The sequence below is a fragment of the Bombus fervidus genome, chromosome 1 (assembly GCF_041682495.2).
Source record: "Bombus fervidus isolate BK054 chromosome 1, iyBomFerv1, whole genome shotgun sequence".
In the NCBI taxonomy this organism is placed as follows: Eukaryota; Metazoa; Arthropoda; class Insecta; order Hymenoptera; family Apidae; genus Bombus; species Bombus fervidus.
This window is the reverse complement of record NC_091517.1, coordinates 7,135,614-7,160,738: the sequence shown is the minus strand read 5'-3', so window position 1 is coordinate 7,160,738 and position 25,125 is coordinate 7,135,614. Positions and strand designations below refer to the sequence as shown.

Genomic DNA, 25,125 nt, shown 5'->3' with positions numbered 1-25,125 from the left:
CTGCTACATGACAATTTCTGGAATCTGATTTCTTTTCAATTCTTATAAATACAGCATCTCAATTATTCTCAATAAAGAATTAATGATAAACTATTATTTATTAAAAAATGCTATACAATATCAAATATTTTTAAAAAATCATTAAAAGAGTGAAATATTTATTTTTAAGCACTATCTTCCTACTTTTCACTCATGAAAATAAAATCCTTATTTTATTATATTTAAATTTTTATCGAAATAAATAAATGTCTATGTACAATCTCTTCAAATAAGTTTTTACTTTCAAATATACAAAAGTATATAAATATATCAGATTTTGATCACGTTGGAAAGATATTTTTTAAATAACATTACTTAGTATAGTTAGATCTGCCATTCTATATGAATAGTGAAGTGAAGAATTCAAATTTCATAACTGTTAAATACACGTGTTGTAATACGGCCCTGAAAAGTAGTCAAACGCCAAACCCACACCGAGTCGAAGGTACAGCCGCGTGCGCAGACCAGTGGACACAGTGCAAAGCCCTGCGCATGCGTAATGGACGTCGACACGGCAGACCCTTCAACTCGCATGAATGCAGTAGGCGCAGCCCCACGACACTTGAGGGTAAGATGACGTGCAGCCTTGTGCATGCGCGCATATAGTCAATTCGTCTTAACTTCACCACGATGTCACACCCGTCTGTTTATACTTTGTATTACCGTGAGAATCAATGTGCTTGTACATAGAATAGATATTCTTCAAATGTCAATAGCAATATTTCAGAATTTCCAAAAATTTTATCTTTTCAATAGTAAAATTTCTTTAAAATCTTTAAAATAATAAAAATTCACATAAATACAATAGAAATTACTTTCTCGTAAATTCTGAATGATTAATTTTTTTCATTAATAATATTAGCGAATTTATATTTCTCAAATAAGATTATTTATTTATAATGTAATAAAAACGATGTATGATAAATATATAAACGATATAAGCTTGGCAACCATTTTTATAGTGGAAATATTATTCAGATTTCTACAATTATGTTAAAGGACTTAGTTATTACATTCTTAATTTAATGCCAGTATAATTTGTATGAATGAAAGTTCAATGACGTAATATCAACATTTTTGCGAATAATACAATTAATCATAAGATTTCTTACAGAAATCTCACAAAATATTTCTACGGGAGATAATAAGTAATATATTTATTAATTGTAAGTCTACCCAGTTATACTACGCAAGAAATGGAACATATTTGAAACAAGAGCTGCATACGTGGATTGACATCCTTTATCTTTCTGCACTGCACGTTCCAAACAAATATGTATTATGATTGTGTATTATGCATCACAGAGTCAAAGTCATACGTACAAACATACTTAAAAGCGCGATAAATGTTTCCTATCAATATCGTATATACTTCTTTCCATCTTATTATATCATTTAAGTCATTTTCGATTCAATCATGCTCTTCTACCATTAAATAATTCTTCATGTTTGAGAAAAATATGTACCGTTATCCATACACATAATTTCTCATATTAGTTTCATACAAAAGTCTTTCTTAAATCAAAAATCTTTTCATTTGTTAAAGCGAAAGTGGAATTTCAATATAAAAATTAGAAAAGCATAACCCAGTTAAACAGTCATAATTAATCGTTATCTACATATGCGTTTAAGAAATAATTTTTAATAATCATATGAATTAGTTTTCACTGTTTAATCGCTAAATACGACAGAGCAGCTGAAATGCTCAATCATTTGCAATTCAAACTTCTCCCTACACGACAATAAACAATGATTTCATGAATCAAAACATGTATGTAATCATAGGATATATGCATACACTGCTACCAACAGTGAACGTTCCTCTATTATTGTCGCAAGAAAAGGGATGGAAGGAGTGTAGTATATTTCTTAATGACAATCAAGATGATGCGATGGAACAAACAGAGGAAGAGAAGAACGAGCAGTCACGAAGATGCACGACTGTATCCCATGCGTGGGTGAAAATGCACGAAAGTGTGGATACAGAGAAAAGAAGAAACACAAGAGGCGTGCTCGGCTTCGTTCAAACAAGGAACAAGATCCGCGAATGATGTGTATAGGTTAGGTAGGTAACCCAGTTTCGCCGGTGCACCAGGCCAGGCTGCAGCAACGCCGTTCAACGATCGATACGTATATGCACCCCGGTACTGCCCACAACCTAGATTCGCTTGTCTAGGATAGGTGCAAGAAGGGGATAGCGTGACCTACATCTTATGAACAAATGTTACGAAAAAATGATTTAGAGATACAACGTCAGAGTTCATTTATTAACAATGACACCATAGTATCGAGAGAATGATTCTCTTGTACTGGTATATTAAATTCAAATTTGATTTATGATTCTTATCCTTAGATTATACCTAGATCTTGATAAATATCTTTGAAATATTTTAATCTTGATACTGAGCTGACGTACTTGGCAAGTGAAGTTTAAGGTTCTGAATAAAGCTTTCAGTGTCATATGCGCATATACGTAAATGGTGTAATTTAAAAAAGCTCATATATGTAGAATCAGGAATCATTTTTGCGATTAATAGGAAACATTTTGCATCGTAAAATGTCTTATCAACGGCAGTGAAAGATATAAATTATTGATTATTATTATCAAGAATATAATTACATTAAAAATTTTGCAAAATCCTATTTTTGCAACTTTACTTAAAAAATTAAATCTCTTATTATTCAATGCTATAGTCTAATTTTCAATACGTCAAAAAACAAAAAATATTGATTTTTCATTTGAATACATATATGTATATTTAAGAGATAATTTCAAAAATATATTTCCTTAACGGCAGAAGATCTTTGCATACAAAACGCAATAGTGATAAGAAAAAATCATTCAGCTTTTAGCCTTGAAATCGTAAAAATGCAGAGATCTATGTCTACCTATGCACACATACATCTTGTCTTTGCTTTGTGATGTATATGTGTATATACATAATGTACAAGACGCATATTTGCGTATATAATAGCGAATGAAGTCCAAACAGACAAGAAGAAAACCGTCTGGTCGCTTAAACAAAAAAGATCGAAGGATTTCGGGGGATGAAAGGTAAACTGTGCGTCGAAGACGTACAAAATGATTCATGGGGAGGGCAAGGAAAGGGGGAGAAAAAAGGAGTTAGGTCGTAACCTCCAGCAACCTTTGGTTGACTCGGTTCAAACATTTCTCTCCCAGACGAGACGTAGTAGTTCAAAATCCTCTGGTGAAAACATAGCCACTGACTCATGTTTACCAAAAGAATTCAAGGAAACCAGGCATGGTCGCAACCTTTTCCAAAGTACACAATGATTCAGTGATAATTACGCCCCTTAGACGAAAACTCTAAATTTTCATGATTCATTCGATATACAAGACTAAGTAATCTTAAAACTATTTATATGAAAAATATTACTCAAAAAGAAAAGATAACAATTCAGATACTGATAGCTTGTAATATTTTCAAGAACGCATTTACTCGAACGTATTTCAGAGAAATATAAAACCTTTGGTATAGGATGTTGACCAAAAATGTGCGTGCCTTATAGAGATTCCATAGAAAAGACGAGGACCGAGATACAGGAGAAAAGTAGATATTGAAGATGCTCGCGGACCATAGAAGTCGGTTTCCAGGGGTCTTTGAGCCCTCAAGCCGTTGACCTTGGAAAGGTAGCATGGAAATCTTGTGGTGTGAGAGCAGTAGTACTCTGCCTCTCTACGTGGGCGTTCGGTAGGAGGTTACAAGCTTGCAAGAGGAAAAAGGCTACTCGCAAATGTAGAGGAAAGGAATAATGCCAGCAAACGTATATCTGGATAAAGACAGAGAGTCTCTATGAAGGGAGGGTCGATATTTACCGGCTTTCCCCCTTCCCTCAGCCGGGCAACGACCTACCGCCCCTTGCGTATCCGTTAAATCCTCTCTTTTACCCTTCGTATCGCTTTCTGTCTTACATTCAATTTCCCTCTTCTCTCAGCCCCTTCGCCGTTTCTGTCCCGAGGCACGTTCAACCGCCCATAAGCATTCTCCTTCTCCCTTACTACCCTGAGTGTCACTACGTTACACGTTATTGTGTCCTAACCCTGAAACGACCCAACTTGTGTCCCTTGAGATGTCCAACTACCAAGAAAGACACCGTGGTCAAGAGCGAGGACTCGACCGTGGCTCATCCAATACACGTGAGCAAAAACAGGAAACCCCCATCATCCTATTATAAATCATCTGCCTCAAAAATATCCAAATGTTGAACGCAATACAATAGTATACAAAAGTACCAATTTTTACAAGTTCAGTTTAATTATTCACAGTATATTTATGTAATTGTAAATATGCATACCTTAAAACCAGTTTTAGTTATCGTTTGAGCTAGTATTGTTTAGCTCTGATGGGAACGTAAGGCTACTTTTATAGTTTTTGCATAAAACCATCCTGTGACAAGAGCGGTACGAAACAAACATGTTTAATACGTTTATAAATGTATTTTAAAGTTCAATGTTAAGTATGTTTATCGTAGTAAATAAATATATTAAATAGTAGAAGCAATACATGTAAGAATAGTAACAGAAAATGATAATGTTAACAAATTTTAATATGTAATACGTATATACATCAATATTACTTCGAATTTTAGTATGAATTACAGCACGATGCTGTACTGCCATCTATGCGTATCAACGAACAGATCAAGGAATTCCGCCAACTCAGTCGGTAAAGGAATGTGCAATTCAAAATGATCTTTTCTAACAGTTTAGTGTAAGTTCAATTAAAAATATAACAACAATGTATATTTACGTAAAAAGATTCGAAAATATTGATCTTATTTATGTTAAATTTATGAGCTATACTGCGTGTATATAAATAATGGATCTAATATTCTACATTCTATGTTTACTCTTTCGTACGTTTATAGTTTTCAAAACCGATAATTTCTTTTAATCAGAAACCTGATTACTTTCTTACTACCAATATCGAAAGTAAAATGCAAATGGGTACATTATATGATAATAAGATGACAAAAATCGTTGTGGGGAATATTTTAAACGATCGCGCATGTATTCTGACATCTCAACTTCTCTAATCAGGATCACGCAGCAGAAGTGTGCCCTGGTATACATAATTGTACCGAATGAAACTCAAGCGGAAGTAACAATTTTACTAACTGATCTAAAAACATCTCTCCTTTGTTCGTATTTTTGTTCCTATTTAATCGTTTTATAACGAAGATCGCCAAAACATTAAAGAACAAAAATAACAAACGCTATTATTTTGTCAAACGATTGTTATTCTTATTATTTAATTATTATATCATGTATTATATATGTACATATGTAAACACATTATTATACATTAAGAAACACAATGAATATGATAATGAGTTCAAAAGAAAAGTATTATGATTCAAGGTTCGTGTGTATGCGTTTGTGTGTGACGTAATTACAATTTCTAATCTATCGTTGAAGTACCTATATACTGTGAAACTGCCTTACTGCTTTTCTAGCAAGATGGAGTCTCTGATACAAATTACAGTGTGTATTTAGGAATGAATCAGGTTGCATAAATCACGATGCATCGGTCAAGCGGACGTAGAGAGACTGAAGCTACTTCGATCCCAGACTTGACTTGCGTTTACATAGTACATATCAAGTAGCAAGGGCATTTATTAAAATTTAAAATTTTTAGTAGAAACTTCAAAAGTAAAATATAAGTACAGAAGAAAATTACGCATTTCTCGAAAAATTAATTATTTTGTATAAAAATTTTCTATGTTTTCGAGGTATAAGGTCAAAATTATATGTGAATAGAAGAAATGATAAAATCCTTGATTGAAAAATGTAGAGAAATAAATTACATAAAAATCAAATAATATATAAGAGTTAAAAAAACTCCTTTCACTTCAGTACATAGAGCAATGACTGCTCCAAACGTAAATTTTTATTGCATAGTAATATTACAATTTATAGTAATAATAGTCAGTAGTATTACTGTATCTGCCATTTGAGGCAGTATCAAATGTAAGTAAACACAGTTGAGCGCACTGTTCGGAATTTTGAATGGTCGTCCGTTTATGGCGCGGACAGGCCCATTCCCTTCTTTAGAAAATTCCGAATTACATAGCTCCCCGAGTTGTAAACCTAATGACTCCGAGGTCAGGTAAAAACCCCGAGAAAGGACCAGCCGGAAGGGCACGATGGACAGGCAAAACCCAACGGTTGATAGGAAGACATCGTACCGTACGGGTGAAATAATTCACTCCCAACAAGGTCTTACTACCGCCGTGTTCATAACTGTTACTCTTATACAACAAGTGCAAATACAGTGCTGGATTACTCTAACATTCAATCTATTAAACCTCCTCCACTTTGAGCGTTTCTCGAGGTACGCGATATCGACCGATCGGTTTGACCCGACCGGTTGCTCTTCAATCGATAATTCGCAACACGCACCTCACATGAAACTTGTACTATTGAACTATATAATATCATTAGTAAGTAAAATTTCACACGTCACAAGTTTGGTAACAAAATAAATAAGATTTTACAAATTACATGTTATCTAATCGAGTCCTCATCTCGAGTTATATAGCGAGGTTTAGCATTACTGTACATAAAATACCTAAAGGATTAGTTCATTCTATAAACGCTCATTTTTCGCGTTTAAATGTTCGCGCGCATACCGCAAAGTGGATAACGCCTACCATTGTCAATGGGTATACTTTTCATATGCTTCCATGGATATTTCCAAGGAACACGTATTTTTCTTGTAATTTCATCGCAGAAAAATATCTCCTAACACTGTAAAGACTTCTCTGGAAAAAATAGGTTGCCTCTTGCACCCAAACTTGAAAGCAACTACCTTATCCCGCATGCAATCATAAAGCACTGACATCGGCATTAAGTGAAACTGCTTAACGCATATAGTATCATCATCATGAAGGCATCAGCATTCTTTATTCGTACTATATTACGTAACGAAATATAACGTGTTTTAAAAATCTGAAACCCGAAATTGAAACAAAATACATTATAGAAAATTAGATTAGATAACAGTATGAACTTCTAACTTCAAAAATTTAATACAAGTATAGTTGCAAATTATTCCAGAAAACTAAATCTATATCTAATAATTCCAGAATTTAATTTATTTTCTTTCCTGTCGAAATAAACTGTTTTTTTTTTAAATTAAAGAATAAAAAATTATTACATGTATTCGCACGTACATACATATACATATATATAAATATATGTATATATAAGTTATATTAATTACAGTACCAATGGAGCAATAAAATAAAGAATTTAATAATTGTATCAATGTCAACAGTGTGCCCAATTCTTAATTGTGATTTTGAAGATAAAGTCTTTTTGGTAAATGTAACGACCACAGAACGATCGGTACAGAGATAAAGATAGAAACAAACGCTAAATAACTAATGCGAAATAAATATGAAGTATAATAAAAAATAAAAATTGAAAAATTATTGAAGAAGAAAATACATCGAGTAATAAATATATAAAAGCATGGCTCACGTAATAGTACAAAATTTTTGTTGATTACTTAAAACATAAAATTAATATCTTCCTTAGAAAAGTGTTTATGTCTTTACTTTTACATAAATAAGTTCACCTCAACTTCTTTCGTTTGTTTTTTTTTTTCAAATAAAGTAACCAAGATAAACCTTGAGTCAATTAATCAAATGAATACGAGAATAGATAATTTTTTAAAAAGTTTCTAATCTATTGTAGAAAATACTTAGGAAATCGACAATACTCATTAAAAAATAAAAATTAATAATTTTTCTCACTCCGTGTGGAATCATGTTTTCCATACTTATATTTACTATAAAAATGATACGACAAATACTTTTTTGTTCTGTATGTATGTAGAAGTACTTGGAAAATCGATGATAGTCTTTAGAAAATTTGAAATTTTGGTGCTCGTTACGTATGAAATCATATTCTTAATATTTACATTTATTATAAAAATATTATGACAAATGACTTTTTTAATAAATAATCTACATTAAAATGAATAAAATAAATTATAATTAGCTATGAAGAATACAAAATATGTAATGGTTAACACATACGCGTACGCATGCATCAACACAAAAAGTATTTAGTGATATATAAAAGTGCACTTTCTACCAGGAACTATACAGAACCTGGTTTACCAACCAATATGACATGAATGTGTTAAATGTCACAATGCTTAGTCGCTATAAACTTACTAGGAATAAATTATATAACATGTAATAAGTTCTCGGTATCAAGAATATTATTTTAATGGATTATCGAATGATCTAATCAACTATATACAAAAATAAATAAAAAAGAAGTGTAAATGATATAAATGAAAGAAATTAGTGCTATAGATACACATATGCATTTTTTGAAAGTAGAACTTTTCTTTTGTAATAGAAAATATATAATGTATCTACATATATAAATATATTGAAAGTAAAAATGCTACAAATTTGTATTAACAAACTACAAAAAATGTATTAACAAACAAAAATTTCAACGAAAATACATTTATAATTATTCATTCTTCATTATTTTCTAATGATATTTTATGCAAATAAGATACCATTCTATACATATACATATAATAGAAACAAACATAGATATTAAATATTAGTTTCTTTATTAATTCAAACAATGGGATTATAGCAGACTTATCAAGAAATATCAAAACTTAGACTGTTTGTTTCAACACGAACTAATATTCAAATTAAAAAAAATGCAGAAAGATGTATTAATAGCGTATGTATACTTAAATAATTTCAGTAACAAACGTATTTTAAGTTTCAGTTATGTCTATATGTTTACAAACATTTTCTATACTAACATAGATATCAATCATCAATAACAAAATTGTGACAATTTTTTGTTTCTATTCATTATTTAGAAAAAACTCTAAGCTTCAATAATAATAAACAATTTTAGTAGTAATAAATTTTCCAAAAATGATACTAAAGAAATATTATTTTCCTATAGCAAAACTACCGATGCCATTCAACTGATCCATCTACAGAAAACGTACTAATAGTGAATAGTGAAGTATCGTAGAATATTTCTTAGAATATTCGGATTTAACAAATTCAAAAAGGAAACAGCAATTGAGCGCAACGGGACCGTAAAAACATGGTTGTTGAAGAGGCGAAAAATCAGTAAGAAGCAGGCAAAGTACGGTTAGTTTCTCTCCGGATGTCTGATGGCCTCTTTCTCGTACAAGCGGCCTTGCCAGGAATGCACATTTTCTGCCTGTTCGCCGTTTGACGTTTACTTTGGCTTCGATTCGAATCGATGCACAGACGTCTGCCACCTTTCACCCATCGTCTTCTAATCACGTGATTGTACTTGTTATCGTTCAATTTCGTCATTATGCTTATTATCACACAGACTATCCTAGGAACTTTCGGTAGCGATTTCCAACTTTCTGTCGAATATCTCCTTCTTTCTCAATTAACCTTCTTACAGTCCAAAAAAATAACATGTTACTTGGAAAATACCTAACAATGAGGAACTTCTATACATACATACAGTGGGTAACGAAAATATGTGAACGACGTAGTGCGAAATAATTCATTATGTAAAAATTAAACAATAGATTGCGACTTGCTAAAACAAATTGCATACTACATATGAGTTATAGAAAACATTTATTACATTTAATCGATTATTTATTTAATAATGTAATAAATATTTTTGTTTGTAATTTATTCGTTACAGTACAAACATAATTCTATTTTTAATGAATTATTTTTTCTGTTGTCATACTATTTTTTTTAGTAATAAAAAGAGCATTTACAATCATATCCGGACTGTAAAATTCTTGGTCTGAATGTTTCTTTCCAGGAGTATTTTAGTTCACTAAAGTTGAAAATGAGGCTCATTTTTCACGGAAATGAACGGTTTAAAACTTCGTAAATTCATTTATAAATATCTGACCGATAAAGATCTTAACATTAGAAATCCGCATAACCAGCCGCATCACGGTGACCGGAAAATATAAAGTAACCCAAACCTAACTTAATAAATTTAAAACTTATAATTTAAATGTATACAAGGTGTGCCATACAGTAAATAAAAACATTAAGAGTACTAAATTTTTAAAAAGTCTCCTTAAAATCCATAAGAACACGTCACACATCAACAAATTGACTGAAATTTTGTATGCCTTATTTCCATAAAAAGCGACGTTCATTTTCGACTTCAACGATCTTAAAAATCCCTAAGTCTCACTTTAACCGAATACTTTGCAGTCCGGATACAATAGAAGAGCCTCAAAAATTACCTAATAATATAAGAAAAATTTTATTAAAAAATTTATTCACAGACATAATTCTATTTTTATTCAACCATTTTTTCCTGTTGCCGTATTATTGTGCAATAGTGGGAAAAATGCTGTTTCATACAGAAATAATTGAATGTATACATATATACATTTTTAAAATATCATCAAATGGCTAACAAATAATAAGATATACTGATCAAGTACATCTACAAAATGTCTAAATATAAAATTATTTGGGAATCAATAAAATTGATATTTATAATCTATTGTGCTGTTATTTGATTACCTATCCAAACTATTATTAGTAATATAGAAAGAGAAAGGATTTCCGCAATGATATTTCAACACAAGCAAGTAACTGGTTCCTAATGAACGCGAAAATTAGTGACTGCTTCTGACGGTACATGTGTGTGTATTATTGCACTCTCTGCATATATAGAGTAAACGCATAATATTATTAAAACAACGAACAGGTAACTATCGCAGAATGCAAAATTGTACAAAGTACAAAGAAATATTTGACAGTACGTAAATGAAAGCATATTTTATTATTTAATACTTCTAATGATGGAATTAAAATTTTATTTGAAGACAAATTTACGTTGCACTAGTACAGAAGTTGAATTATACGTATAAGAAATCCACAAGATGAACTAGTGACCTGAAATTTACATAAAATCCAATCCAAAGCTAGGTTTCCAGGTTGGATTGCGGAATCAGCGGGATTACGTTGCAAAATTCATATCCTGATGTAGGAAGTTTCAAATATTTCATAAGTATTGAAGTTACAACTTCCATGTACACAACATTTCAGGTATAATAGAAAAACAATAAAAAAAACTTTATTTTTTCTTTTTTTTTATAATAAAATCATAACGTAAAAGATTAGAGGAAAGTATTAAATCTCTCAAGCAGATGCTTGAAAATAGAACCGTTCTTCAATTATTACAAGAATATTGCAATTAGATATTGAAATTATTAAGAAACGTATCTAATTAAAACAATAAAAATAACAAAATTGTTATGTCTGCGAAATCATGGTTCAGAATCACGAACGTCTATTGTATGCATGTAATATTCAATGGAACTGAACAACTGGCAAAATAAATATTAGAATACAATTTTAAACAATAATACACGCGAATTAATTAGAAGCGCATCTATATGGCAAGTTTGATTTTATTGAGATCTGAGTATTATGCAATTTCGTCCATGATGGCCTTTATAATAAATAGATATTACCCAACAAGAAGAGACAGAAGACCTTGACAATCTCAGTAGAATCTTAACCTAACAGTGAACAATAATTCTTTTATTGCATGTTGTATTGTAATAAAGTGCTATTAGAAACCCGTATTCGTGATAACTGCGATTTCCAGAAACTATAATTGAAAATATGAAAAATTGCTCATCGCAAAAATTAAAAAATATTATAAAGGAAAATCAGATGCAGCTTTTAACATAGACATCTGTAAGCATGTAAATAAGTAATGAAAAAAAATAAATTTTATCTACGAACAGATTGACTACGCAAGCATAATATAAACATAAACAAATTGTTACATATATACATAGTTGTTGGATCATTTTAAAGTAAAGTTTTAATGCTATATATCGTACATTTTTGTAGTTTGATGTCGACAATTTAAAAAATATTGGACGATCTTACAGATCGTACTCTCTTATACACGTGACACATCCAAGTGGTAGGCAGTTAGCTACGTCGTCACTTAGCAAATGATTACTGACTCACGCGACATCTTCCGAAATCTATTGTAAGTATGTATCATTTTATCTGATACCAGAATTAAAACTTTCAAAGAATTTTAATTTATTTATCGGAAAAATAATAAATTGTTTTAACGTACAACAAATACAAAAGAGTACAAATAAAAACATTACTTAAAATTTCCATACGAATCAGAATTGAAAATTGAATGATACAGTATGAGAAGTCTGTTGCAAATGCTAGTAATGAAGCACATTACTATCTATGAGATGAGCATCAGTTCGTACATGAATTATATGAGCGATGTGAAAACATTCGATCATTCGAATAGAGGCAACTGTCCCTACACCGCAACATAGCGTGACATTCAACTTACCTATCACCGTGGACATTTTTCGCCTTATGTGCTGTTGTACGTCTTGTCCAAGTTTTCTTACGACCGTTATTGCTAGTGATGGTAAGAAACAGTGACGATTGAGAACATCTTTAGTGGCGTGACTGCCTATTGGTGATCCTATCCACTTTCGTTCTCAAACATATGAAGGTAACACACGAGATCTCTCTTCGTGAAGAATATACGCCCTGTGTGGCGCAAATACTTGAAAGAACAATGAACTATCTGAATGAATGGACACTCCTCATGCTTAGCAAACGAAAAAACCGCTCGTCGAAATTATATAACCTCCGCGGCAGCAAAGACGATATGATACTGGCAAGACAATGTTTTTGTGCAAGTTAGTAACCACGAGACCCGGCAATACCACTGCTGATACTGTTACTACTATCGTAAAACTCACTCTCGGTACGGTAAATCACCAAGTTTTAAAAAGACTGTTTCGCTTGTCAAGTATCAACCAATATTTTTTCGCCCTCTTCCTTACACGTGATATTCACATTATGTGATAATTACAACAAACATGTTCTGTTACTTAAATTCACGCACTTTTAACACACGCTTTTAACGACCATATGTTGTTTGTAACGATAATTCCATACGTAATACACAGATGACACAATTTGTTTATTGACAAATGTTAACATACACAAAATACAAATCGCAAAATTTTCACGTACAAGCGAACTACCTTGATAAAATGTTTTAGAAAAAAAATGTACTTCTGACTGTAATATTTCAAATCATAAGATTATAGAGATAGCCTTGAAAATACAACTCCTTAAAAAGAAAATTATGACGTTTCTTATATGGTATTACGCACAATTTCTTGTTGTATTATCGTGAACTTTTGTATACTCGTGGTGAAATTATACTCGATTATTTTCACTATAAGCTAAATAAGAAAAAAAAAAGAGAGCGAGAAACGTGTGTACCGTGTGGCTTGATTGCCACATGTACACAGGCTATGCACGATATATAGCCGAACTCAATGTTCGGGAGTTTCCGTAAGCCTTCGTCAAGTTAGCTATGTTGCCTCGCTTCATCCTACTCTCCTTCTCTCTTCCTTTTGTGGGTTCTTTCCCTATTTTCTCTTGGGATACTTCTTCGTTCATCCTTTCACATAACCCATATATCTATTATTTTTACTATTTTAATTCACCCATTAAATAATCCCTAATTTACTGGAAGAAAACTGTTTCGTAAGATTCAACAGATTGTTCCCCCACTCTCTCACTTACGTTTGTTTTTATTTATATCCGCATTCAGTATATTATTATTTTCCTTGTTACTTCTCATTTTCTTATTAGACTTTTCTTAAGAAAGAAAGAATCCGTATCGAAATTAAAAAGTAAAATGAGAAATAAAATAAACCAAGAAGCCATGGATTTAAGAGAACTAATTAATAAGTATAAAAACAATTATCGTATCGATGTAATTTAATAATAACGTCAAGTGTTTTGGATAAGGTCATTTCAAGATCGATTAATATTTGTATTTACAATATGTAAATCAATATATCAAAAAGAAAATAAGAATTTCCTCTTAATGTAATTATAATTCTAATCGTTATTTCAATTATCTCCTACTTATGATCCATAAAGTATAATATCAATACAAATATCTCTGACACAAGCTTATAATTGCAGAAAAAATACGTTTTCCAAATATTGGTAATTTATTACGTAAATCGTTTAGTTTCAAACGAGTATCTCAAAAAACACTTTTAAAATATATTATTATTTAATTTATCTCACGGAAAAATGTAACTTGTAAAATTGTTGACTATATTAGAAAAATTGGAACCTAAATAAATCCGACACATCGAAAAGTAGTACAACTCGAATAATTACGATGTTTCTTCTATGGCTTCCATAATTTCATTAAGTTAATTTTCTTGTATGTTTGGTCGTTAAGTGTATATTGGCAAAATGAAATAATTTGCCATCTACAGAACATGTTTGTCTATAACACATGGACAAATCGTTAAGTATTAAAAAATATGAAGTTATTGAAAAAAATAAATATTAAGCAGATGCAACATATTTAAGAATGAAATAAAAAGTTACAAATTGTTATTATAACAGTACAACAAATATAGCGACAAAATAAATAGATTGTTAAAAATTATTTAAAAAATATGTTTAAATTAAAATTTTGAATGGATATATCAATATATTACTTTTAGAACAAAAGTACACTTTTACAAATCGTAGAAAATTTATCAATCAACTTGCATATATGTATGTAAGTATTGCTTCCTTTGTTCAGGGTTCTATTATTCTTTAAGTAATATTTTAATAAAATAAATATTAAAACCAAAGAAAATAAAAATCAATAGATATAAAATATTATTAGATGGAAAATAAATGTGTCCTTGTAGACATTTTTACAAAATGTTTCTAATGCATAGCCACATGGACCGCATGGCTATTCTAACCTCAAAACTTAACCTCCTTCCAGTATTTAACCAATATATTAATTTCTAATCGTGTAGAAAAGCACATACACACAACAAATAACAAATATTTGGCAGCATGTATAAAAATTAAGTGAAATTAAAAATAAAGTTGAAACTATTGCAATTTTGTACTCACCAGCATTCGGTACAAAACGCGGTGTATTCGTTGTAACCACGGTGTTATAACTTTGAGGAGAATGAACACTTGGTTGATTGACGTTCACTATGAGTTGAGGTTGATGCTGTGGCGGATTATGATGCGACTGTGAATGATGCTGGTGATGTTGGGGCAGGTGGTGATGTTTCCCCTTCGTTGGCATGCTCATCGCAGGCGTAGGCCTCCTTTCTTTAAACTCTCCACTACCTTCAAAGTTTGTTGCCTTATGTGGCTCGCTGAGGTCCTCATAGGTACGTTATTTTCGCACGTGCGTAATTAAGCGTAATGTTTGTCGAAAGACTTCTTATCCAAAGCAAACTTTGCTGAAAAATTGGTGGTACGAAAAATGACGGTTAACGTTCGGTCAGCCGTACAGAACTGATGGCACGGTTACACGCGCGCGCGCTTCAATCACGGTCAATTCATACGCAAAATTATTTCTTCACTTTTTCCATATTTTGTGTTTTTGATCAAAATAACTAGATTCGTTCGTACTCGCCGACAAATTATACACTTTTTCCGCAGACTGTCTTCCTCCGTTGGCTCATTCGATCAAAAAGTGTTTACGTTATTATCACTTTCTTTTTCCAAGATCGCGCGCGGTTACAATATTCAACTACGCACGATCACTTAGTTCTTCTTGTAATACTAACAAGCTATTGTCGTCAATAATCGTACCTAGGCCGTTCTACCTGCCTAAAATGTCGCGTAAATTGTCTAACAAACGGTAAATGACTTGTTTCCTTCTAAGAAAAAAGAAGCGACGCGCACCATACATTGAGCACAACCACAGCACGCCTTTCTTTCCATTTCCTCCTACCCAACGTTCCTTAATGATAATACAAAGATCTTAAATCTCGTTGCACATTCGACACGATAATGATTTAAAATGGATGTAATAAATTGTTGATAAGTGATATTTATCAAACTATTTAATTATAAATTGCAATTATATGCGTATTAATTAATTTGTCCAAAAGATACTATTTTTTCGAAACGACACAAACGGATTTGTCGTAACGTAACGAAACAAAATTATCTACCAACCAATCAGATACTTGGCATAAACTGTACAAGGAACATAGAATCAGTCAGATAACTATTTGATTGGTTGTTATGTTGTTTCCACGCCTGTTTATGCTGGTTATGTAGATAATAATATATCTAGATAAACAGCATTTTTTGTTGTAAAAACTGCTTTCAATAATGAATTTCAAACTATTTCTACATATTGCAACATTTTGCTGTTGTGCCTATATATGTATATATATATTCTCATATGACCTCTAAATATGTTATAAATAAAACTAATATCAAAAACGTATATGAATTTGCTACTGAATAAATTTTATATTCTTAAATAAGAAATGAATATTGATGATAGTAATGAATGATAATGAATATTATTATGACTTCGATATGATTATGATTGATATTGACATAAATATATCAATACAAAATATGTAATAAATATTTCTCCATAATTATATACTTACAAAAAAACAGAACAAATACATATATATATATTAAATGCATAAGCATATATTATATATTATACTAAGGTCATATTTTCCATTACATGTGCACACACATATGTATGTACATACACACATCTATACATGACTGCTTTTATACTTGATAATTATGTATGTATCTACTATTGATAAATTTAGTTCAATTATTATATTTTTTTACCTATTATTGATTTAGTGTAATGTTGTTGCACATGTTTATAGAAATATCATAACTACAGTTACATTTTTAAAGTTAAGAAAGAACTAAAAATTTCTATAACAATAATACATATGAAAATCGATATAGTTACATATGTGATATAAATACGTAGACATAAAACGATTTAAAAGGTTTTCAGCAAGTACATATCTGTCAAGATAATTTACAATGATAAAGAATTGATTTTTTAACCGTAGTTTTTTAACCGACTTCACTTTATAAAATTCAGACAACCATATAAATTTAAACGTTTGTTTTACTTTTTGCTATCAATTTATCTAATTATTATCGTTTTAATATTAAAAAATGAGTTCTCATGGTAAATTACAAACTGAGAAACTAAGAAAAAATTTAGAAGCACAATTGGATAGACTGGTGCAACAATTAGAGGATATAGAAGAAAACCGGTATTATTGATAAATTATATTTCTTAAAATTGTTCATTTAATAATTTTAGAATTAATATTTTTCTTCTATAAAATGAATATATTTTATAGAAATTCACTAGACGCTGCTGCTTATGAAGAAGCTATGCAACTTACAAAAGAAGATTTACAGGAATTCAATGAAAGTTTACAAAGAATGATATCTGGTGACACAACATTAGTTGATCAATTGGGTGCAATACAACTAGTATGTACTAATACTATTTCATACATTATAAAAGCATAGATATCATTTGAATTTTAAACAATATTAATATAAGGATATCAATTAGAATATTTTCAACAATAATGTAAATATACTTACAATTCTAAATAGGCAATTCAAGCAGCAATTAGCGAAGCATTCAAAACTCCTGCTGTTATCAGGATGTTTGGAAAACGAGAGACATCGCAACTTAGAGAACGATTAGCTCAAATTGATCGTGGTGTAAAACTTGGAAAATTAAGTAAGGAGATCAGTGATCATCAACGTGCAGAGGTCTTAAATGCATTAAGGCAGCTTGGGGAAAAATTGGAACCTCAAGAATTACAGCTATTGGAAAAATTGATGCTTAGTAACATTGACACAACAAGTTATGTGCAAGTAAATGATAATGTAGAGAAAGGTCGAATGGCTATGGCAGCGGTAGGTGATGAAGTCAGAACTCAAAATACTTGAACTGGAATATTTTTTCATATAAATTTATAATTTTTTACCAAGTTTATAACAATTTACATAAATAAGGGAACCAAGTATGTAAAAAGATTGATAAATTAATAATATATATTTCAATAATATTGCTAAATCAATATGTGCGTATAAATATGTGTATAGATATGGAAATATGTATTTTCAATTTTAAATATAACTTAGCTTTATTGTAAGTAGATTGGTTGTAATGTGAAAAATTTGTATTTTTTATTATTTAAATTTTGTAGCTGTTCACTCCATTTTCTTGCTAATTTTAATTAAATTTCCAAAATGGTTACTTTCATAAAAATGTGATTGATGACTTAAGACTGAAAATAATGTTAACAATTTTCACCATAAATTTAATTCTATAAGTAGAATATATATTATATAATAAGCAAATATGCATAGTTTTATCTTTAATGTATCTTGTGCACTATAAATCATAATTGTGTTTATTTCTAGCTGCATTATAGTACTGCAGTATAATGTAATAAAATATGTTTGTTTTATTTCAATGTCATATTTCACATAAATGATTTGGGAAAATAAGGAAGCATACATTTATTACACATGTGATATTTTGGATTGTATCACTAGTGTTAATATGTATACATACATATGTTATACAAAAATATTGCGAAGAATATTGTGAACAGTCACATATTTTATCAATGTAAAATTTTAATAAATTTGATTTTAAATGTATAAATTTACTATTCACATTAATATCTAAAGGTATTTCACATTAAGAATATGACACTTCAACATATACTTAAAATAATGTAGTTCATTATTCAAAAATGTCAAATTTCGAAATAAATGTATATATAATAATCAGTTATTATCTCTTTACATTTTTACTTATAAATAGGACTAATAATTACAAATCAAAGCACTCACATTTGTTTGCATACATATTACAAATGCTTCCGTTTAAGTAGGAAGCTCACAACAAGGCATGTCAAATTAGTGTCAAGAATATATTAATATACTTCTACAAAGCATCGTCTTTTTTACAAATACAGCAGTTTCAATCTCTTTCTCATTTCAATTTCATAATCTTTTTAATTTTACTGCACTTATTACACCCATCACTAATTTAACGTTTACGTCGGCAGACTCTTTTATGCTCACGCTGCCAGTGGATTTGTTGACAATCAGTACTGCAATATGCAGTATTCCAACAGCAGTGATATATGGCTTCAGCTTCACAATTATAACACTAAAATTAAGATAACTATTATAATATATGTAAAACAAATATTAGAATATGTGTACATAAGAAAATATTAAAAGATTATTACCCATTGTTTCTTCTTTATTTCAGATATAATTTGTTGGTGTCTGTCTGTTAGTTGCCGTAATTCTTTAGCGTGTTCGGCTTGTAATTTTTCCAATTCTTTACATTTTTCCAGTTCTAATTCCCGACGTAGCTTCTCTAATGCAGTTGTAGTAGGTTGTTCCGATGTTCTGCGTTCCCTCTTTATCTGTAAAACATAACATTATGAAATTATATAGATACGTAATAAAGACATTCAATTAATGATTTTTAAATATTATACCTTCGCAGGTAATGTTTCGGTTTGTATTTGTTCCGTCTGTACGAAAACACATTTGGTTCTTGGTTCTTGAGAACTAGATGTGACCATGTCTTCTTGAGAACCTTCTTTCTTCAAGCCTTGAGGACACGTACTGGATATTTCTCTTGGAGGTTCATCTTCTGCCACTGGCAAGCATGGTACTTGCCTCTCTTCACTTTTAGCTTTAGTTTTTGAAGAACGTTCGTTATGTAAGGTTCCTTCCTGATTTGGTGGTATATCATTGTGACCGTCTGAACTGAGACGTTCTACTTTAACTCTTAAATCCTTAAAAAGTTGTTTCGCTGGATTAGGATTTCCCGCCGTATTTTTTGAACCTGATGACTCTATATTTCGGATTTTAGTTGGTTTTGGACCCTCGCTATCGTCGTCGATGTCCAAATCCCCGATGCTCTTGCCCAACTTTAGCAGCAAATTCTGATGATGCTTCAGTTCATCAAATGCTCTGTTCCAAGCAGTGGATCTTTTTATCTATGGAAGGTAAATTGTGCACGTTTTAAGAAAGGATGATTTTCTTCTGACTGCACAATGAAACAGAGTGGTGAGAAATTAGTTGTACACTTTAGGCCACAGTATGTGCATACCTCCATTTCTTTCCACTTTCCTTTTTCCGAAGGCTATGCAAGAATTTGTTGTTAAGATAATAATATACCTAAGTGCAACAACAATTTCTAAATTGCTTTTTCTCTCGACAGTTCTCTTCTATTGTGTCAGTGATACGATACATTGTAAATGGCGTGTAACCTAAACCGAGAATTTCACAGTGTTCGCGTGACAATTTCGCGTTGAACGCCGGATAATTTTGTGACTTATCTTTACCTGTAAACTCTGTAGACTGGCGGTAATCGGACGAATGAACATCTTTTCGATGTTGGCACGCATATGATGACCTCCAAAAAATCGGACGTCATAAATGTTGCCATTAACTTGCATCACTTTAGCCGGCCAGTAGGGGTATCCTTTTTGTTTTGCATAAACTAGCTGATGTGGTGGATTACAGGGTATACAAAACCATAGCTTCTCTGATTTTTCATTTGATATCCTATAGCAATCAGCACAGCGGCGGATTTCTTGAAGATCATAGCAGCAATCTTGATACATTGTATTACTCATTTCTCCTATTATGCTATGAGCTAAATAAATATCCAAATTAAAATTTATCATTAGTATATTTTTAAATAATTACTAATTTAATACATTTCTTGAAGATAATAATTCATAAATTAGTTTCTAGTTATATACCTCCATGATATACAATGATATTATGTAGCATGTTATGTGCATCAGCTTGAAACTCAGCAAGATTATTATATTCATTTTTCTTAATTTTTGAATCCATGATTGCTAAGTCCATATGGTGTTTTATAAGAACACCTGGTCGCCATGCATCTTCTCCTTCACTAATGTAAGTTGTGCCTGAATATCTATTAGTTGGTGTAACAATAGGATCATTGTTGAAAACGATAGTACGATTTGTAATTTCTGGTGGTAATTTTGCTTTCAAATGTCCACAAGTAAAATTCAGAATGTGATTGAGATCAATTTTATCTGGGTATGTGTCATTATTTATATTCTGTAACAATTATTTTTACTTTATTGGTATATAAAGTTTTAAATTTTATATCTAATGTAATGTACTTACTTCGCAAAAATTACATATTTTCATTTTAACATTACTAGGCATATGACATTCAGGGTGATAAACCCTATGACATTGTTGACAGCATTCCACAGTTCCTGCTTTGTGACATTTGCAGCAATACCAGTCATGACCATCATTAGGTATAATATCTGATGGTAATCTGTAACTCTCTTGCTCTATACCATTTTTTGTTGGTACTTTCTTCAAATAAACAAGTCCATCATCAACTGCTTTATTTAATTCTTCCTGGGCTTCTTGTTCTGTAATTCCATAAACTCGAGCTAGATGTCGTACCATACGATCATTGCTTGGTAAACTTCTTTGATGTACAGTTATTTTGATAGCATCCCATATTCGTTGTGTCATGAAAGGATCTGTCCTACGACGAATGGACATGATGATAAATACGCACTGAAACAAATATTGAAAGAACATTGGACTTTTATAAGCTATATAAAAGTAATAAAATTACTTTGAATTAAACGCATTTTGTGAAAATATATTGTTTTACATAATCTTACGGATATTAAAATTTATTACATAAATGTAGTCTATATACATGAAAATTTTGCATTAGAAATATGATATCAATACCAGCATTTACTGATATATAGATAATCAGCATACCCCCATGTTACAATACTTGTCATATCTAAAATGTAATAGTTAAGATACCCCTATAGTTTAACATAACATATTAAAATAAGATACTTGTATATATTTGTATTCAAGAGCATTTCTAAATATATAGTAGCTTTTAGAACTGCACAAGGTATATATATAAGAAAATTATAATCATTACAGTAAATTTACTAACAATTAGTATTGCATGTAATGCAACACAAGTGAAACTATAATATATAAATCTTTATATATATAACATGTATTTTATAATGCTAAATGTATGTGCATGCATATTATTGTTATCCAGTGTTCTTACAACTGTAATTTTGTTAAAAAAGCAATTTAAACAATGGAAGGGTACACCATTATATATTTTGTCAATATCTGATGTATTGTTTTCTATGTTTACATCAAGTATATTATTCACAAATTGTATCATACACATTACTTATATCAACCATAATAAAGTGAACAGTGTCTTCCCTGTAAGTGACAGTATATGGAATACAGAAAAAGGTAATGAAAATCAACAAATAAAGCTCAAAAGCTTTGCAGAAAAATTGAACACTGTCATAAATCCAGACTATTTTAATGCAATTCCAAAGTGTAATATAATAAGTATAATAATGAAATATGGAATGCTATTCTTCCCATTTGTAAATTCATTTGTATCTTTGTTAATATTCTCTGTAGAATGCAATTTAAATGTATTTTATCTTAAGAAGCAGTGCTTTAAATTTCTACATTCAGAAGAAGCAATATGTGAAGATGATACTAGTATAAATAAATTTAACAATGAAATAAAATTTGATTCTGTAATAAAGTCCAAAAATATTTCAGTAATCAAACAGTATATGAAGAATATTTTATATGTGTTTAATTATAATGAAACAAAGAAAGATAAAAAAATTACAATTATATTTGTACTAAGTCAATGGATCGTACCTGTTATTATCACAGGATTGTTATACTTGTCTGAGTATAATACAAATCCTACAAGGGACATGGAAAATAAAAAATGTTTTATTGAAAGTATACTTTTTCTTGATGATTGTCACAATAATATTAAATCCATAAATATGTTTCAAAATCCTGAATTTGAGACATATACAGCTATAGTATACGATAATTTTACCAATAATGAAGACTATATAAAATTACAAACTTCCAACATTACTCAAGTGAATGAGATAATATCCAAAGTACAAAATCTTATTTTTTCTGCAATGAATGACATATCCGCTATGTCATTTAATACAACTTCTTATAACACTTCTGAAGTTACAGATAAAACAAAGTATTTGGATACTTATATAAAAGATATAGAGCAAAATAAGAATGCTGCAAATGTATTTAATCCACTCAGTGTTAAGAATAATACAAACTTACAAAGTAATATACAATTAAGCAATTATACTAATAGAGTCAATGAAGAATCATTATTATTTGATTACTCGATGAGAAATTCTTCAACAGACACATTAAGAGTAAAAATTTACAATAATGAAATTAATACAAATACCACAGAAAAATTAAATGTTACAGAATTACAAACAGATGTTATTGAAAGTAAAGGCACTATAAACAATTTTATGAATACAACTGAAAAATATAATATACTAATTATATCAAATGATTCAAAATACCATAATAATAAAGAAGTAAAAGAGTTGAAAGAATTAAAACCAACAGAAATTTTTCTACGTACCAAAATCAATATTCATCAAAATGATAATACATCAAAGACAATGCAAGTGTATATAATAGATAAATGCTTTGTATCAATTCAATTTTTAAAAGTACATTTGCTTATTCTGGTATTTATAATATATTTTCTACCAATTTTGTTCTCCTCAATTTTACAGCAATATGGCAAATTAAACTGTAAAATTGTTTTAGAAAAGTTGAAAGTAAAAAATAAAATTCTGTTAAACAACTTTAAATCTGATTTCACAAATGAAATTAATAATATGTATTTTGATGTTCCTACGAATTCCACAGGATTTACTTTAAAACAAAAATCTAAATATTTGGATGAAAACCCTCATACACAAGAATTAGTTGATTTTAATAAATTACAACTAATGAGAATTCATCACGAAGACTTTAATCAAAAATGGAACAAGCACTATAAAGATAATAAACATAATATTTCAATTGATGAGACAAAAACACAATTGAATATAATAAGTCAACGTGCTACAAATATGCTACAGCTTTTTGACAGTATTAAAATGTCTTTACTAAGTGGGGTATTATTATGGACACCTTTATTTTTTGAATGCTTAATCAAAGTGTTTACAGTTTTATATATACCAGAATGGTTACTGAATATAACTTATCTGACTGGTATAGCATTTAGCATATTACGGAATATTTTCAATCTTAAAATGATAAAACTTCAAGAGAAGGACACAAATACTGCAAAAATAAATAGTATTCATCCTATTACATGAATTTCAATTTCATATTTCTTTAAATATTCCAAGAAAATAACATACACATTTAGTTGTAGTAGCTTCATATTCAAAGTTTTATATAAAGCATATTTTTAGTTTTGCATATAAATGGCGTTATGATAATAATGCATTATCAGCTCTTTAGTTCTTTAACTAAAAGTATCTAAATTTAATTAAAAATTGATTTTATGAAATTTTTCCATTATAACGTTTAACGTTATGGAAATATAAATAAATTTACTTTTGTGATACTTTAATTGATTATTTTCTTGTAATTATAATTGAGTAAAATTTTATAGGAGTCTCCAAAGTTTCTTACCGAAGCTGATACACTAACTTGCTGTCCGTATACTGCTACTTTCTGATCGCAAAGAAAAATGTTAACTTTTAAATCACAATTAATGATTAATTCATGTTTTTCTGTCTTATCATAAAATATATTAAAGGCAAAAGTAAAACTTTTGCCGACGCCTGCAGCCAATAATAAGACAATAATTAACGTTAGAGACGCGCAACTATATTGCACATATCGCGCACGTCATAAGTTCAACCTAACCCTAATAATGCGTGCGCATGTTAGTTCATGATTTATAACTCACAATTCGGTATTATTCAAATTTGTATAATATAAAGTTAAAACAGTGGCACAAATACTATAATTTTATATAAAATGTAAAATTTTGATGTTTCAGAACTTAAGAATTATCTCTTGTACAACTAAGAGTAATTAATTTCTTTATTTTCATATTTTATACATATGTAATGTATTTTTTTTTACGTTATATATATTAAAGGTAATTTTTTTTAAATATATCTTTCACAAAATTTGAAAATATACTATTGTGTGTAAAAATAAGTTTTGAACTATACAAATTTATAAACTGTAATTATA

The 25,125-nt window shown here is 30.0% G+C and overlaps 3 protein-coding genes across 6 annotated transcripts in view; 1 reads left to right on the top strand and 2 right to left on the bottom strand.

The window, feature by feature from the left end:
* Positions 1-15,874, bottom strand: part of Eif4g (eukaryotic translation initiation factor 4 gamma) — a 46,865-nt gene extending 30,991 nt beyond the window's left edge. For 2 of the 3 annotated variants that reach the window (XM_072015661.1, XM_072016487.1), the window contains exon 1: positions 15,037-15,874. In XM_072015661.1, coding sequence (XP_071871762.1) covers positions 15,037-15,226 — 190 coding nt within the window. In that variant the 5' untranslated portion in view covers positions 15,227-15,874. Of the gene's footprint in view, positions 1-12,421; positions 13,382-15,036 lie in introns of those variants that run through there. The other variant, XM_072017327.1, reaches the window with a different exon arrangement.
* An 802-nt stretch (positions 15,875-16,676) lies between these two features.
* On the top strand, positions 16,677-18,619 carry LOC139985665 (protein LZIC). The gene is made up of 3 exons (XM_072000300.1): positions 16,677-17,198; positions 17,289-17,424; positions 17,554-18,619. Exons 1-3 carry the CDS (start codon positions 17,098-17,100, stop codon positions 17,893-17,895), a joined length of 579 nt encoding a protein of 192 aa, XP_071856401.1. The 5' UTR covers positions 16,677-17,097; the 3' UTR covers positions 17,896-18,619.
* A 257-nt stretch (positions 18,620-18,876) lies between these two features.
* On the bottom strand, positions 18,877-24,751 carry LOC139997879 (zinc finger MYND domain-containing protein 11). 2 transcript variants are annotated; one of them, XM_072021950.1, is made up of 8 exons: positions 24,553-24,751; positions 21,151-21,561; positions 20,751-21,081; positions 20,328-20,641; positions 20,093-20,125; positions 19,473-19,979; positions 19,215-19,397; positions 18,877-19,132 (listed from the first exon to the last, which is right to left on the bottom strand). In XM_072021950.1, the coding sequence occupies exons 2-8, from the start codon at positions 21,544-21,546 to the stop codon at positions 19,010-19,012; spliced, it is 1,887 nt and encodes a 628-aa protein (XP_071878051.1). In that variant the 5' UTR covers positions 21,547-21,561; positions 24,553-24,751; the 3' UTR covers positions 18,877-19,009. The 2 variants fall into 2 exon arrangements, with proteins under 2 accessions (XP_071878051.1, XP_071878132.1); XM_072022031.1 differs by lacking the exon at positions 20,093-20,125 and having other exon boundaries at positions 24,553-24,744.
* Between the last annotated feature and the right edge of the window lie 374 nt (positions 24,752-25,125).

What these genes read in the sequence shown, in the direction of transcription:
- LOC139985665 (XM_072000300.1), top strand. Translation starts at nt 17,098, where the DNA reads ATGAGTTCTCATGGTAAATTACAAACTGAGAAACTAAGAAAAAATTTA. An exon ending in GAGGATATAGAAGAAAACCG is followed by an intron (nt 17,199 to 17,288) that starts GTATTATTGATA and finishes TATATTTTATAG; the next exon opens with AAATTCACTAGACGCTGCTG. An exon ending in AATTGGGTGCAATACAACTA is followed by an intron (nt 17,425 to 17,553) that starts GTATGTACTAAT and finishes AATTCTAAATAG; the next exon opens with GCAATTCAAGCAGCAATTAG.
- LOC139997879 (XM_072021950.1), bottom strand. Translation starts at nt 21,546, where the DNA reads ATGTCCATTCGTCGTAGGACAGATCCTTTCATGACACAACGAATATGG. An exon ending in AAATATGTAATTTTTGCGAA is followed by an intron (nt 21,082 to 21,150) that starts GTAAGTACATTA and finishes TAATTGTTACAG; the next exon opens with AATATAAATAATGACACATA. An exon ending in TATCATTGTATATCATGGAG is followed by an intron (nt 20,642 to 20,750) that starts GTATATAACTAG and finishes ATATTTATTTAG; the next exon opens with CTCATAGCATAATAGGAGAA.